The sequence below is a fragment of the Microtus oregoni genome, unplaced genomic scaffold (assembly GCF_018167655.1).
Source record: "Microtus oregoni isolate MIOR12 unplaced genomic scaffold, Mior012 000026F_ref0000081, whole genome shotgun sequence".
Classification (NCBI taxonomy): domain Eukaryota; kingdom Metazoa; phylum Chordata; class Mammalia; order Rodentia; family Cricetidae; genus Microtus; species Microtus oregoni.
The window spans coordinates 29,863,041-29,879,383 of NW_024543085.1; the positions used below are offsets into that span (position 1 = coordinate 29,863,041).

The 16,343-nt window shown below is 44.5% G+C and overlaps 1 protein-coding gene across 1 annotated transcript; it reads left to right on the forward strand.

The window, feature by feature from the left end:
• The first annotated feature begins 1,630 nt into the window (after positions 1 to 1,630).
• LOC121463520 (aldose reductase-related protein 2-like) lies at positions 1,631 to 15,443 on the forward strand. Its single transcript, XM_041675778.1, has 10 exons — positions 1,631 to 1,770; positions 4,118 to 4,285; positions 5,300 to 5,416; positions 6,304 to 6,381; positions 10,901 to 11,023; positions 11,280 to 11,386; positions 11,824 to 11,905; positions 12,353 to 12,436; positions 13,502 to 13,584; positions 15,106 to 15,443. Exons 1-10 carry the CDS (start codon positions 1,705 to 1,707, stop codon positions 15,146 to 15,148), a joined length of 951 nt encoding a protein of 316 aa, XP_041531712.1. The 5' UTR covers positions 1,631 to 1,704; the 3' UTR covers positions 15,149 to 15,443.
• Positions 15,444 to 16,343: the final 900 nt, after the last annotated feature.

Below are 16,343 nucleotides of genomic sequence, written 5' to 3' on the forward strand. Positions count from 1 at the left end.
GTAAAACCAACCCAGCTACAAACCCTTTGATCTACAATGGCGATATGCCAGCAAGATGCGCTGGCGCAATAATGACACAAAGTTTTTAGCGGTAGTCAATCAAGATCTGATCTGCTTTAAGGCCCACTCTATGGGATGGAGCCTATAGCCAACACTGCTTGGCTGACCAAGAACCTGAGACTAGACAGAGAACAACCAAATACTACTGTCCTGCAAGGAAAAATAAAATGACTCCTAATGACATTCTGTTATTCTCATTGATCAGTTCCTTGCTCGTCCATCATCAGAGAAACTTCCCCCTGCAACAGATAGGAGCAAATAATGTGGTATTTGCAAATTTGAATGAATGGGAGGGGGCTGGGAGTAGAGGAGTTAAAGGTATCTTTACATGGGAATGGCCAGACAGATGGCAACTGGGCTACTGAAGGCTAGGACCAAAAAAGAGGCTTTGCTCTGGTTGGGTAAGGATAGAGCAGGGTGGAAAGCATTCATAGTACTTATTCCTGCTTTGGGAGATGGGAGCTCATTCCTGGCAGACAGACTGCCCATGCTCTTTCTCCATCACTGATAAGAATGGGGTCACCTTGCTTAAATCTGTACCTGCCTCTCCATTTTCCTTTTTTTTTTTGCAGGGGGGGGGAATGAAGTCTATTCTATCAATCCCAAAGATAAAATAATAGAGTGCTTTTGTGATTTACAAAATTTTGTTAAAATCTTTATGCCCATTTTTGAATAAAGTTCTCAGAACAATAAGAACAAAGTCTCTTATTTCTAGATCCTGAATGGAGGCAAAATCCATCATCACAACCATGATCGTCATCATGATTGTCAGCGTCATTATCACCACCACTTCCATCAGGATCATCGTCACAATTTTGTTTAGGAGCTGATTTTAAAAAACTCATATATATGAACATATGAAGTGATACATAGTCTCATAACCACCTTTATTTTTCATCCTTTATTGAGTACATAACATCTTGTAATAACCAAAGACTTTTTTAAAAGTAGGTATTAATATAATTTTAGTACTATACAGTCCTGGCCAAATGGTTAGCAGGCAATTTCTTGCTCTGTGAGAATCTTTACCAAAAATCTTAGAGCAAGGAGATGAGTGCAAATTAAATTATGGGCACTCCTGGAATCATAGACTGGGATAAAGGTCACCATAGCCTTACATAAAAAGTCTTTCTGCAAGGATATCTGTCCAACTGTCCGTTTGATCTCAGACAGACAGCCCCTTTTTATTGATCCCTATGTCCCAAGATAGTTGATTTCAAAATAATTTGAGTCGGCTTCCCCATTTGACCTTTGGAAGCTTGCTTTCTCAGGGCCCACACAGCTCCTTACAGCATGCCTCCTCCTGTGGCACCATCCCTTCCCAAATAGTCTAATCAATTCATCCTGGAATGAGCTCCCATCTTGTGTTATTCTGGTTTACAAACTTGTAGGTGGCACTCAAAAACCTAATCCATGCATTCTGGATCAGCCTTGGCACTCGGTAGTGTTTAATCTTCGTTCACGTTACTCAATCTGACAAAAGACCAAAATAACGTTTCTGTTGTAGTGCCAGACCCTAGCTTTTGGCTGCCTGCCCACGCTGTAAGAGCTGGCCTCCTGGTCCAGGACATAAAACCACTGTTTGCTTCCTTAACCAGGGCACAGGTCTGTATCTGCTCAGGAAGAACCGTTTGTGCGGCAACCATGGCCACCTTTGTGAACCTCAGTACCAAAGCCAAGATGCCCATCGTGGGCCTGGGTACCTGGCAGGTGAGTGGGCAATCTTGGGCCACCCGCTCTCCTCAAGAGCCACTTTGGCATTTCTTCTTCTTCGCACAGCGTCTGCCCAGGGTTTTGAACTCCAGAGCCAGAACCCAAGTGGCTTTCTTTTCTCAGAGATGCTCCAGGCTTCAAAACTATGAGGGTGGATTTCATAGGAATGATGATAGTTCCTATAGCAAGCATCAAGTTGATGTTGTATGTTAAACACAAAATGGTTTGGGGGCAATTACTCTCTTAACTAGTTTTTCTTTGGGACTCAGCAACTTCCTGCATGGTCTGTCTTTGCTGTTACTTTGTTTCTGGTTGAGTGATTGAAAGAGGGAATAAGAATTCCCAAATGACCCAGCTCGCCTTGCTGCCCGTGGGACTCCATCTGCAGCATCTGGCCTGGGAGCCTGGGTGAAAGGCAGAGTCTCAGACCCCAGCCCAGGCTACTGAACTGCCATCTGCCCTTTACCAAGACTCTCCACGGTTCTGGTGTACAGTAAAGGCCGAGCACAGGAACCACAGAGAGCCTGGACTGGCGGCACCGGTTCTGCCTGGCTATGTTAATCTTTCCTGGTAAAACGTCCTGAGATTTATTCTAGTGTCCAGTGAAGCAGATTTCCCAGCCTCTCTTGGGACAAGCCTGACATTGTGCCATCTAATTCTGCCTTCTCTGCCTTTCCCCTCAGCCACAACATGGCATTAGGCAGCTTGTTCCCAGAAGCTGTCTTTGGTTTGGGGTCCTTCTGCCTCAGCCTCTCCAGTGCTAAGATTTCAGGCGAAGCCACCATGCTTGTCAGGAGCTGGTTCTAAAACCCTTCTGTTCTCCTGTCCCTCACAGTTCATCTCCAGACTGCCCCCTGTTTCTCTTTTCCTTTTTATACTCACTAGGATCTCTTTTTCTTTCAACACTGGGTTGAAATCTTACCAGAATAGATTTGTTTCAAATCACAATTTCACATCCATCAAAACAGTGAATGATCACTTGTAGATCTCCAGGGAATCTACTCACTCGGAAGAATCAGCCGAGGTGAACTTCCAGAATTTCCACAGAGACGTAGAAACTACACAGGAGTCGTTTTCAGGATGGAGAAAGGACAATGTGCTCATTAGTATGCGTGCAGGAGGGTGGGGCTTGGGCCTGGACCCCAGTGCTTCTGAAGGACTGGCAGAAATTCCTTCGCCCCAAGATGGTATAGCTGTTGATCTCTGTTGTATGATCTTCTTGATGTTTAACAACTACAGAAAGAATTTCTAGATTTTGTGAGGGTTGGAATGCTATTTTATTTGTCTGAGGTTCTTCTGTTGTTTTGAGACAGGGTCTCAGGCTGGTTTCCAAGTCACGGTATGGCTTCGACTGGCCTTGAACTCCCAGTCTTCCTGCCTTCCATGTGCCGATATCATTCATAACCATGAACCAACACACATCGTGTGTGTGTGTGTGTGTGTGTGTGTGTGTGTGTGTGTGTGATGTGCTGCACATAGGCAGGCTCAGATTCATGCTTTTACTGCCTCTGCCTCCCTTGGGCACCACTATACTCTGCTGAGAGATGACTAGCAAGTTTTTATTTTCCCAAGCTACTCTCTGGGTACTAGGTGAGGTCAGACCGTGGTATTTTAAATGGCCTTTTCTCTTGTTCTAGTTTCTTCTTCTTCTTTTAAATCCATGAAAAAGAACGAGCATTTACCAGGCTTTCTGCTCTTTCTCTTTATGAAACAGTGATTATTCAGTGACCTGCACCTCCTGAATCTTGCTGTCAGGTGGTGTGATACAGTTTTTACAGCAAGCAAGCAACAGAAGGCACAAATTGTAACTCTCTAAATTGTCAGTCAAGGTTTAGAGAGACTGAGAAATCTGTTCAGCCTCATATTAATACACGGTAGAGTTTAGATTTAGCTTGTAACGATCATGTTCAAGGTGCTTATAACTGTCTGGGGTCTGAAAATTCCTCTTTGTCACTTCAGAGTTCAGGGAATTACAATGTTGGAGCCATCTGCCACTCCCAGAAACTAGAGACCCTTCGAAATCAGCTTACAAATGGGAAAAAGTAATAATTTATTACTAGAATGGGACATGGGATGGTAATCATTACAATGTCATATGTATTAAGATGCCATGGCGAAAGCCGTCACTTCATAAGCTAACCTAAAAAGTTAATAAAACAAAAAATTACTACTTTTTCATTAATCACTTTTCTTTTGAAAAGTTTTCCAGCATATGTTTTCTTCTCCCCAGTGTCCTTTTGGAAATAGAACCCCAGTAAGGTTGTAGTTTTGAGAATCTGGTCCATATGAAGCCTGCAAGAGGGGGCCTTAGGGGCATCTGATGGTCCCTTCTCTTGCTTTTCAGTCTCACCCAGGCAAAGTCAAGGAAGCTGTGAAGGCGGCCATTGATGCTGGGTACCGCCACATCGACTGTGCCTATCTCTATGAGAATGAGAGTGAGGTGGGCGAAGGGATCCGAGAGAAGCTCCAGGAGAAGGCTGTGAAGCGGGAGGACCTCTTCGTTGTCAGCAAGGTACAGTGGCTTCAAGGCAAAGGGAAGATCTGGACCACATTAAGAACCCTTTCTTATGTGACTGTTTTTCTCCTACTCTCCTTCTTCCTTGATTTTGATATCCCTGGACGTAAATATTCACACTCTTAAGTCAGTACTGGAAGAAGATGCTGCTGGCCCCAACCCTTGCTGTTTTCCTATAGTAGGAATGGCTCCAATGAGCAGCCTGATACCCTTGGTTTCTCTATCTTTTCTTAATAGAATCCCCCTGCTAAGTGGTAGGCAGAGGCTAGGGGTACATTCAGGCGCATTTCAAAACATACTGTCTCGTGCTGTTCTTAACAGTCTGGCCCTGAAGGGTTGTTGTTGTGTTGTTGTTTTTCTTTTTTCTTTTTCTTTCAGACATGGGTATTTTGAAAATAGTAGGAGCATTATTTATCGTTAAACAGAAATCTCTTTTATTTCAGTTCAGTAAAAAAGTGAACTGTAAAATATTATTAAAAAGAAGGGACTTGGTGTGTGAGGGGTCCTAGACTTTGTGTTGGACATAACTCACTAAAACAGTCTAGTTCCAGGTACCTGGAAACTGTATCTGGTGCAATACACAGACCCACTGTGGGGAGTGGCCATATCTAGATAAATTTATATTTCAGCCCTTCAGCCTGGCAGGCTTCAGGCTGTGGGAGTACAATAAGGACAACTGTTCTCAGTAGCATCAGGATGTCTGAAATGTAAGGGTTAGTCACAATGCCTGCCCCCTGGGAGCTGGCAGCAAAGGAAAGGAGTAAACATATCTAACCAGAGGTCAAGTGTGCTAAACGATTTAGGAAACAGAATACCAGGTGCATGGAAGAACACATAGGCACAGCCTTGACTTGCTGACCTACTGTGTTGCCTTTCTTTACTAACTTTATTATAAACCAATGGTTTGCCTTGGGGTTAGATCAACAGCAAATCTCAAAGGAGGGAGCACCGGTGACTGTGGAGTGGCCCTTTCTTTACCCCGTCCTAACGTCCTCATGTCACACTCTGCAGCTGTGGCCCACCTTCTTCGAGAAAAGCCTGGTGAAGAAAGCCTTTCAGAAAACCCTCACGGATCTGAAGCTGGACTACCTGGACCTGTATCTAATTCACTGGCCACAGGGATTCCAGGTTTGAGCTGCTCTTTGCCCCATCTGTAGATGCTGAGCAAATATCAGAAACCAGCAGCTGTGCCTGAGCTTGGGGCAGAAAAGAGAGCAGAGGCAGGAGCTCTTGCACAGAACAGAAGGACTCTGGCCCAGAAGGGTTCTGGATCCGCATTCGATGTTTGGGGATGGCACATGCTTGGGTTTTGCTTTAATTCTGTTTTAAAGGAACTGTGATTCTTGCCAGCCCAGCTATATATGACTGGCCTGTCACCAGCAGTCCTCTCCTAGGGAACCTCATAGGAGAGTCTGGAATACTATTCAGGCTCAACACTCTTGCTCGCCCAAGTGCCCTCATGCGCTGTCAGCCTGTTGAGGTTGGGAGGCAGTCAACCTACCCAGGAAAACTGTCACTCAGTGCTGGGGACCTCCTCCTGCCTGCTCTCAAGAGCTTGAAGGAAATGAAATTCTTAGCCTTTTCTCCTCAAGACCAGCTACAGTGATGGTGACGTGCCACTCCAAATCTAATATTTCGGCAGGTTGTGACCATAGACGCTGGCCGCTGCTATGCCCTTTCTATTGGATGTTTGCCTAATTGCCTTGAAGTTAACATTTCCTCCAAGTTTGTATGGGCCTTGGTATGCTGGGTTAATTTTCACGGTGATAATGATGGCTTCTGCAGTATACGAACAGAAGATTGTAAAGCCAAGCCAGCAGTATCAGAAATAGAAGATCTACCTATTGTGGTAGACTGACCAGAGATGGCCCCAAGGCTCTTTTGATGTGTGTTCTCCAGAGCTTGAACAGATGCTGTGCAGGTGTGGGGTGTTCTTACCACCCTGTCCTGAGACCTCTCTTCACAGGAATGGTTATCTATGAACATTCTAATGGGTCTGTTCTTTTGCATTACAGCCTGGGAAGGAGTTTTTCCCCACAGATGAAAAGGGAGATATTATCACCAGTAAATACACATTCTTGGATGCTTGGGAGGTAGGTTCTGGTTTCTTTAAAATGTACTCAAAGAGATAAGTTTGTCAGATACCCATTGACTCCACCCTGGCATACAGGCCATGTGCCTTGTATGGGATCTCATCACTGAATTCTCCAATTCTCTCAGTACATCTTACTCACCACCAGATGGATTGGGGTTCCCTTTGACCCTATTTACACTGAGATCTAAGTGAGGCGGGAAACACAAATTGCATCACAATCTGATATAAACACACCATCCTGGAAACAGAGGGATGCCCTGGGGGCTCATAATAATTGGGCAACTTGGAGTAAAAAATTAACTCCCATAAGCCTCACTGTCCTTGTCATTAAAAAAAGCATAATATAGCCGGGCGGTGGTGGCGCCCGCCATTAATCTCAGCACTCGGGAGGCAGAGGCAGGCGGATCTCTGTGAGTTCAAGGCCAGCCTGGTCTAGAAGAGCTAGTTCCAGGACAGGCACCAAAGCTACAGAGAAACCCTGTCTCAAAAATAAAAAAAAAAAGCATAATATATAATAATAATGCATATTGTTAGGGTGTGGCAAGGATTAAAATAGCTAAAATATAGAAATCTAATCAAAGAGCCCATTGGTCGTTAGCTTCTCCATGTATGGAATATAAAATCCTCACCTAGAAGACTTGTAAGTCATCAGGTCACATAGAAAACACGTGACACAGTCTGGACTGGATCCAGATCTGTGTGACTCAGCAGCTACCGAGGCTTTGAGTGTCCTGCTTGGCAGTAAATACACATGGACATCAGAGAACACAATGTCATGCTTTTTAGGTCAGTTGAGATCTTGACTTGCATAATCATGCAAAAATAATTAAAGTTTGATTGTTTGTCTCTAATATCTTTTACCACTGTATGAGTTAGGGTTATTATTGCTGCAATGAAACACCAATATGGGGAAGAAAGGGGTGTATTCATCTTATACTTCCACATCACTGTTCATCAGCAAAAGAAGTCAAGACAAGAACTCAAACAGGGCAGGAACCTGGAGTCAGGGCCTGATACAAAAGCCATGGAAGCGTACTGCTTACTGGCTTACTCCTCATGGCTTGCTCAGTCTGTTTTCTTATAGAGATCAGAACCACCAGCCCAGGGATGGCACCACCCACAGTGGGCTGGACCCTCCCCTACCAATCACTAATTAAGAAAATACCCTACAGGCTTGCCTACAGCCTGATCTTATGGAGGCATTTTCTCAACTGAGGTTCCCTCCTCTCTGATGACTGTAGCTTGTACCAAGTTGACATAGAACTAGCCAGCACAACCACTATCCTCTTGCAAATAAATGCTAAAAGGTAGGACAGGGTGAAATAACAAGTCATAAATGATTAGAAAAGACAGACTCCAAGAATTAGCGTATTGTTTGTCAGGCTGTCCCGAATGGCACTGCGTTTCCGACTCTAGGAAACTTGCCTTCTCTGGAGAGAACGGAATTGATGAGATGGTACTTTTCCCTGGTTCGTCCCAAAGTGCTCATCTACTAGCACAGTGCTCTCGTCACTTTGAGCTTTAGCTGGTCTTGGTAAGAAAACGGAGAGCACAAAACCCATGTGACAACTGAGTGACAACTGAGGAGGGTGAAAGCAGGGCAGCCTTTGGAAACCCTGGTGCTGAAGAACGCTGTCCTGGGGGCATGGCCTGCCGCTATTGGTTTTGAAGTTACAGAGGCTGTGATTACCTTCACAGGACGCTCACACACTGCTGAGGAATGTCCTTTCTTTGTGGGTATGGTCACTCCTCAGTTAGCCCAGTTAAACTCACTGTTTCAAGAACTAGACTTGGGTAAAATTCTTCGGTCTGCTTGTTGTTGGTACCCCAGCTGGTGTGAATAGATGTTTGTTCATCTATTTCATCTCCCCAGGAAACCTGGAAATGTATTTAAAGGAATTATCCTCAGCAAGTGAGTCATTAAATTTGCCCACTAGTAGCAGAAGATTTGTTACAAGGAATTTGGAAGGATGAGAGACTGGAGGCTGGGGATTTAGCTCTGGCAGAATACTTGTAGAGCAAGCACAAGGCCTGGTTTAGCCAAACAGAAACAGACTTTTACAACTCAGGTACATATGGTTGGGTCTTTAAGACTGGATGAGGCTTCTGGCATTAGACGTGAAAGGAAAAATATTAACCCCCAAAACTACAACCGTAAGGAGGCTCTATAGTGTGATCCCACTTGATTGATGCTTAACAAATAACAGAAAGGCTTATGCGCACAGAATCAGTGATGTTGCCGTGTGTGTACCAAGATCCACGAGGGTACTAATTAGAGACTTCATAATATTTTACTATGTGATGTCACTAATGTGTCTGAAGTTTGTTCCATAACATTTTCGCCATAGCTCTTAAATGATGTCATATTAAGATGACAATTCTGCCTCAGTATCTCATACTGGGGCTGATTTGCTGTCTCATGAATAAATCCAACAATGATTCCTAAATAAAAGCTTTATAGACATAAAAAGATATCATACTGCTCTGATTTGATCTTGGCAGAATGGAATATGTCTGGATAGGGTAGTTTTATGGATCCACAACCAATCCAATAGAAAGTTCATCGGCTAAAATCTATAATAGGGGAAGAGAATTGAGTGTAAGGAAGGACAGATGGATTATACACCTAAAGCAAACCTGACCCAGGTTACAGAGTAGCACTTGGTTTCCTCCCCACTGGGAAGATGCTGGGACCTTCAGATCTCATCAATGTTAAACTGTCTTGCCTAGTAAAGTCTTCTTCACTCCTTACCCACTCTAGTACTTCCCATCCTGGTACACTAAGATCAACAGAGGGCATTTCGAACATCCTAATATCCATCCCAAAGGAAATCAGTAAGAAGTACTGGGAGTGGAGTCTAGACACCTGTTTCTTCTATAGCCTTCAGAGGGTCCAGATGCAGCCAAGACTGAGAAATAGTAGACAGTGTCAGCTGAACACACCCTGCTCATCCCTACCTCTAAGCCCTTGCCTCCTTCCTCACAATCTGTTCAGGAGTTTACTGCCTTTCTTCACAACACCAACAATGGGTTGGGCCCTCCCACATCAATCACTAGCTAAGAAAATGTCCTACAGACTTACCCATAAGCAAATCTTGTGGAGGCAATTTTTAAAATTAAGTCCATTTTCCCAAATAACCCTAGCTGTGTCAAGTTGACATAAAACTAGTTATCACAAAGGTCAAGCCTAGTTTGAGTAGAGAGATACTAGCCCTGGCAGGAAAAGTGTTGGCTCAGGACCCCCAAAAACAAGTTCTCAGACCAAGTAATCAGCACAAAGGAGATTTATTTGCTCCAGAGCGACAAAGGGTAGGAAATAAGAGACAAAGACAGGAGATAGAGGATGAGGGAAAAGGGGGAGGGAATAAGAGAAAGGGGCAGGGGTGTTGTGAGGAGAGGGAGGAAGGATGCACATGTCTGTGTGCACACACAGGACTGCTCTGCATAGAGAGGAGACAGATGTGCGTGCACACACAAGGACTGCCTCTGCATAGAGAGGAGATAGATGTGTGCACACACTCAAGGACTGCTCTGCATAGAGAGGAGACAGATGTGCATGCACACACAAGGACTGCTCTGCATAGAGAGGAGACAGATGTGCATGCACACACAAGGACTGCTCTGCATAGAGAGGAGGCAGATGTGTGTGCACACACAAGGACTGCTCTGCATAGAGAGGAGACAGATGTGCATGCACACACAAGGACTGCTCTGCATAGACAGGAGACAGATGTGCATGCACACACAAGGACTGCTCTGCATAGACAGGAGACAGATGTGACATATAGGAAAATGGCAGTTTATAAAGGCACAAGGAGAAACCCAATGTTAGGATGAGGTGTTTAATTTTAATTGGGCATGCTAATTAGGTGAGCCAAAGGGGACTTTTGATTGCTGGACTTCAATACTTCGATAGCTGGACCTTGGTAGTCAGCCTCAGGAGGAGGAAGTGGCGAAATAAGGGAGACAGACCTTGGTGGCTAGCTTCAGGATTGTAATCTAATGGCTTTTAGCAAGAGAGAGAATAAGGGGGGAAAGGCAGGGCTTGCCAGAGCACTGGCCATGCTCAAGCTGGTCAGGGTCCTTTCAATCACAAATGTTAAAAATGGGCCGTAATGAAGCTCAGTGGTAGAGTGTCTATTTCGTATATGAGAGGCCCTAGGTTTAATAATCCTCAATAGCAGAAAACAACCAATATTAAAATACATCCCACAGAAGTGATGCCATTCCACAGACTAGAGCCTCCTTGGTGGATGACCCAGGTTTGGATGAATAGGGAGCAGAAAGAGTGCAAAGCCTTCACATATTTCTCATTTCACATTATCTGAGCTTGGGTAATGGGGCTTGAAACAGTCAGAGGGCACCACAGTCTGGAATGAGATTTGCTTTAGTGCTTTAGCTAAACTTGTAATGGTGGATCCATTGCAAATTTACCAGCATCCTGCATCATTGTAAAGCTGAGCCAGCATCCCTGTATCCTCCCGCAGCCATCTAAACTGCATTCCTTCCTGTAATAGGTCATGGAGGAACTGGTGGACCAGGGGCTGGTGAAAGCCCTGGGCATCTCCAACTTCAACCACTTGCAGATTGAGAGGCTCCTGAGCAAGCCTGGACTGAAACACAAGCCAGTGAACAACCAGGTAAGTTCCCTTTGGTGAAAGAATCTTGCTTGGTGACTGCTTCCACATTTGTAGGCCAATGGACAAAGTCGTCTTTCAGGGATCAGTGTCCAGGATACTTAGGGAGGCAGGAGGCAGATCTCTGGGTCTGGTCTGTAGCACATCCGTAAGCAGGTTATATTTAGCCTTTGTGTTGGTCTTTTCTTGTGCCCAGAGTTCCATCTGAGCCACTCAGGAAGGCCTACTTCCCTAGTGATGGAGATGTTTTTTCTTGCAGGTCGAGTGCCACCCATACCTCACTCAGGAAAAACTAATTCAGTTCTGTCACTCCAAGGGTATCAGTGTCACAGCCTACAGTCCCCTGGGCTCTCCAGAGAGACCTTGGTAAGGTTTTTGAGTGGTGCTTTACTTTATCACTCAAAATTCATGTTTCATAATTGGCTAATATATTGCTATGAATTTCTAAGGCACCTGAAAAAATGTGTCTATAGCAATGCATTTGGACATAGGACATAGCTTGTGTGGTAAGAGTTGGGAGAGGAAGAGAGAGAGAGAAAAAGAGGGAGAGGAAGAGAGAGAGAGAGAGAGAGAGAGAGAGAGAGAGAGAGAGAGAGCATATTTGACTCTGGCAATGCTCCATTTCTGCCAACCAGTGCCAGGGCAGACTTCTCAAATTGGTAAAGCTCCATGGGAAAGATAAAAATTTTCAGGTCCTCTGGTTGCCTTGCAAATGGAAAAGGCTGTGATGCTTGTCTTTGACACCATCCTGGTAGTAATATCCATAATGATGATGTTCACTCCAGCTACCTTTCTGCATTTAGGGCCAAGCCAGAGGACCCTTCACTACTAGAGGATCCCAAGATTAAGGAAATTGCTGCAAAGCACAAGAAAACCCCAGCCCAGGTAAAATTCTGTTGGGTTGTTTTCTCCTATTCTCCAGCAGTCCTTCGTACTGTCCTTGTTTTATTGTGTTGCCTGCTTTGAATCCCTTGAAGAAGAAGAAATGAGAAATGTGAGTCTGTTGCGATGCCCAGGAAATACATCTGGTACCAGCGAAGCCAGGACTACGTCTGTCCATCAGCTTCTTGCCAAGTTCCCGGGTCATACCACGAGAGCATGTCTTTGGGGTTGGGTGCCAACTGTGCAGGGTCAGTCTTCACATTCTTAACTAGGGAAATCGTGGCATTGTTTCCAAGGGTACAAGAGTGGGGCTGCCAGGAGTTCCTAATGCTGAAATCCTTAGTTGATTTCTAACTGTCATAGCTAAAGCTGTCCTAGCCACAGACATATTTCCCTACACTAGGAGAGGCTCTTGTAAGTGGGCACCTGTTATCCCCTCAATGTGCACAGGTTCTGATCCGCTTTCACATCCAGAGGAATGTGGCCGTCATCCCCAAGTCTGTGACACTCAACCACATGCAGGAGAACATTCAGGTAAGATCTAAAATGATCATCTGCTATTCCTTGGTCAAGTAGAAGAGAGGGGACCCTGTCCTGTTTTGCCAGTGTGTCCTTCTTTCTACTGTCCTCCTTGTGAACGCTTGCCCAAGGGAGCTTGCCTCAACAGATGTGATGGCTGCTCTTGGTTGTCAACTTGACTACATCAGAGTGAACAACAATCCAGAGGTGGAGGGCACACCTATGAGAGATTATTTTTGCTTGCTTTGAAGTGGATGGATCCACTTCTAGTTTGGACCTTTGAGGCAGGAAGACACATCATTTGATTTGGATCTGATCTGAAGATGGGAAGACACTAGTTTTGGGCACTTCTTCTTCTGGAAGCCTATATAAGGACACAGAAGAAGGAAACTTTTTCTCTTTGCTCTCTCCTTGCCAGCACGTCCACTCCTTCACTGGCACTGGACCCCACTTCTTTGGGATTCCAGCACATACTGAAGGCCAGCTGAGACATCCAGTCTTGTGGACTGAGCAACTACTGGATTCTTGGACTTTTTGTTCACAACCAAATGAACAAAATGTTCATCTAATTAAATGTTTTCCTTATTAAGAGAAACCATGGTCATGGTTTTCCTTTACAGCAATAGAACACTGGCTAAGACAACAGAATTGAGATGAATCACCACTGGGCAAAAATAATCAGGGGGCAGGGAGTAGCAACTGTACCTTTTAGCACTGCAAATAGCCCTGCTTACCACGGAGCACTTAGATCATGGGCCATAGACTCCCCTACCCATGAGCAGACTGTTCTGGCCTTTACAACCCCCCTGCTTGCAGGAGAAGAGGAATGGACTAAATTGAAGAAACATCTTCTGGAAGATTAACTGTGCAGTTGTCCTTAAGGGATCACAGTCTCTGTTCACTAAGCATAGCTGCAAACCTAGTCTCCTTCCTTTTGAAGTACTAAACCCTTTAAACAACACACTCTTGATTTAGAGACTAGTTTGTATTCAGTGTGGACCTAATAGGAGAAGCACCAGAACCTTGGATCTCACAGCATTTTTCTTGCTAACGATGCTTTTGGAACTCTGGTTTCTCCAGGTCTTTGACTTCAAGTTGAGTAATGAAGAGATGGCTGCCATTCTCAGCTTCAACAGAAACTGGAGGGTCTGTTCCTTGCCAATGTGAGTGGTTCTGGGTTTAGGAGGATGATCAGGAGTTTTCTTGAAGTTTTACAGGGTTAGCTCAAGAGATAATAAGGCACATGGGATGACTTTTGTCTTCAAATACTATTTTGGGACAGTTGTGAAAAATTAAAACTTGAGGAAAGATATTGTTAATTGTTACCTGTTTCTCAAACTTTGCAAATAGAATAAGGCATGCCATTCCACTGTAGGAGACAGGGATAGTTGATGTGACATCACATACATATGTCAGAGAGTAACAAGTGATACAGAGAAAAATAAAGTAGCAGCAGACAGCATAAAGAATGATTGAGAACCGGTATTTTCTTGATATGTAATGACCCAGCGGTAGTTTCATGGCACATAGACTAGGATTCTTGATGCTGAGAGCCGCAGGTGCAGACACACCAGGTGTGTACGGGGTGAGGGATAGAACACTTGAGTAAGGAGGCCAGTGAAGCCAGAACCAAGTAGGCAAAGGCTGTTGGAGAAAGAAATAAGGCTAGAGACAGCCTTGGGCTAAGGGAACACAGGTGGTGTAGAGCATGGGAGGAACTTTAAGTTTAGCTCTGCAGGAACAACTGAGAAACCAGGAGAGGGTTTTGTGTAGAAGTTTGTATATCTCATAGGTTGGAATGCTAACATTGATTTTTGCACTTAGAAATTACAGAGAGCCTGGTAGAATAATCTAGGGGAGAGATTACAGTCATTGGACCTACCTCATAATGTGATAGAAGAAATTAGGAAGATTGGATTCTGGACAAATGGGAAATCAGAGCAAATCGAATTTGCTAACAAAACAACAACAAACAATCAAGTGTGGGTTTTGTTGGCTTGACTTTATTTTTGTTTGAGCAACTCAAGAGCAGAATTGTCATTTAAGAGTAGCCTGGGTTTGAGAAATGCTTATGATACCTATTGGGCATTGAATAGGGAAAGCCAGACGGAGTGGGATTTATGAGTGCCAGGTGGAGGCTGACAATAAGCCCCGCCTTGCTGGCTTCCAGTCCAAGCCCTGACACTCACTCATTGTCCGTGAAGCATCAGGTAGATTTGGTAAACTCACCAAATCGATTTCTGTTATTTACAAAGTAGTGATGACAGTACAAGTAACAGAAAACATTCATTGAATATTTAGGCTCCTAAACTCTATGCTTATATGAGTATTTTATTTAATACAACAACCAATCTGTCCATTTCACCATGACTCCCCATTTTACAATGATGTGGGAATGAACCCAAACAGGATTTGGGAGGCCCTTGGCTGTGTGCCAGGTATCTAATGAGCCTTCCCTTACATCATTATTCTAAGGACTTGGCCACTGATTACTCTCATGTCCTCTTTTCTCAAATGCTCATTTGAGGGCAGGTCATAGTATGGGTCCTCTTCTGTGTTCCCATGGTCTTGTGGGGGAGGAGCCTAAGAGAGCAGAAAGGTTGTTGAGCACATCACATAAAATGCCTATGAGATTGTCTTGTGGCTCTTGTGGAACGTTGTCTTCTGTGTGCCTGTTGCTGCAGGACAGTTAATGCGGAGGACTACCCTTTCCATGTGAACTACTGAGGCGGCACCGCCCGATGAGAGTGGCTCACGGAGTCTTTCTATGCTGCTATGCAAATAATTCCTCCTGAGATGGATTTAAGCCAAGGCTGTTTGATAGCATATCATCAAGCAGCCAAATCAAGGCAATGCTGTATTTAGATCCTCGTTGTTCAACCAGGAGCAGATTGTTTCAGAGAAACGTGACTCAAAGAAGCAAACAGTGCTCTCCTGCATATGATCGGATGCGCTTGTCAAAGCAGGAGCTATGGTAACACTGAAGGCACTAAGAAGAAAAAAATAAAAGCAATAATAGTAACCAGCATGTCCAACACAGTGTGACGTGTTTTTTGAAAGAGCACACTCATTGAGTCTATTCACATTTTACTTGGCCAATAACAGAGGCATGGGGAGGCCAGCCACTTGCTCATAGTCCCCCAGGTCATAAGTGGCTAAGCCAAATATCACAGGCCGGTGCTCTCAGGGGGAGCTCAAGCTGATATGCTGCTCTCTTCCTCCCAAGCCCTCTCCTGTTTCTCTCCTTTGTCCTTTCCCTGTGACTTTCTCAACTACTATTGCCTTCCCACCTTGCCCTTCATGTGCCAGCATGCCAAAGAGTCAGTGCTGGTCGTGACCAAGCCTATGAAACCCACACAGATGCCACTGTTCATTGAGAGACTTTATAGCAACCCTAGGAACACAGTGGAAAACAGAAGTAAGTCTGGACATGAAAATACCATTGACTTAGTTAGGGTTTCTATTGCTGTGAAGAGACATCATGGCCACAGCAACTCTTATAAAGGAAAACATTTAATTGGGGCTGGCTTACAGTTTCAGAGGGTTAGTCATTATCGTAATGAGAGAAGCATGGCAGTGCACAGGCAGATGTGGTGTTGGATATGGAGTCAAGATTTCTACATCCAGATCAGCAGGCAGTAGAAAGAGAGCCAATACACCTGGTTGAGCTTCTGAGACCTCAAAGTCTGCTCCTCCTCCAACAACAGGACACACTTCCTCCAACAAAGCCACACCTACTCCTACAAGGCCACAGCTCCTAATGGTGCCACCCCCATTGGGGCTATGGGAACCATTTTTATTCAAACCACTACACCACCAATATGGGACATGCCTTTTTCCCTATAGTATTTCTTCTTGGGAAGTGTTCCAATCATTCAGAAATGTATAGTGGGCATCCAGTAATCCATATTACAAATTTTAC

What these genes read in the sequence shown, in the direction of transcription:
- LOC121463520 (XM_041675778.1), top strand. Translation starts at nt 1,705, where the DNA reads ATGGCCACCTTTGTGAACCTCAGTACCAAAGCCAAGATGCCCATCGTG. An exon ending in CATTCTTGGATGCTTGGGAG is followed by an intron (nt 6,382 to 10,900) that starts GTAGGTTCTGGT and finishes TTCCTGTAATAG; the next exon opens with GTCATGGAGGAACTGGTGGA. An exon ending in ACAAGCCAGTGAACAACCAG is followed by an intron (nt 11,024 to 11,279) that starts GTAAGTTCCCTT and finishes TTTTTCTTGCAG; the next exon opens with GTCGAGTGCCACCCATACCT.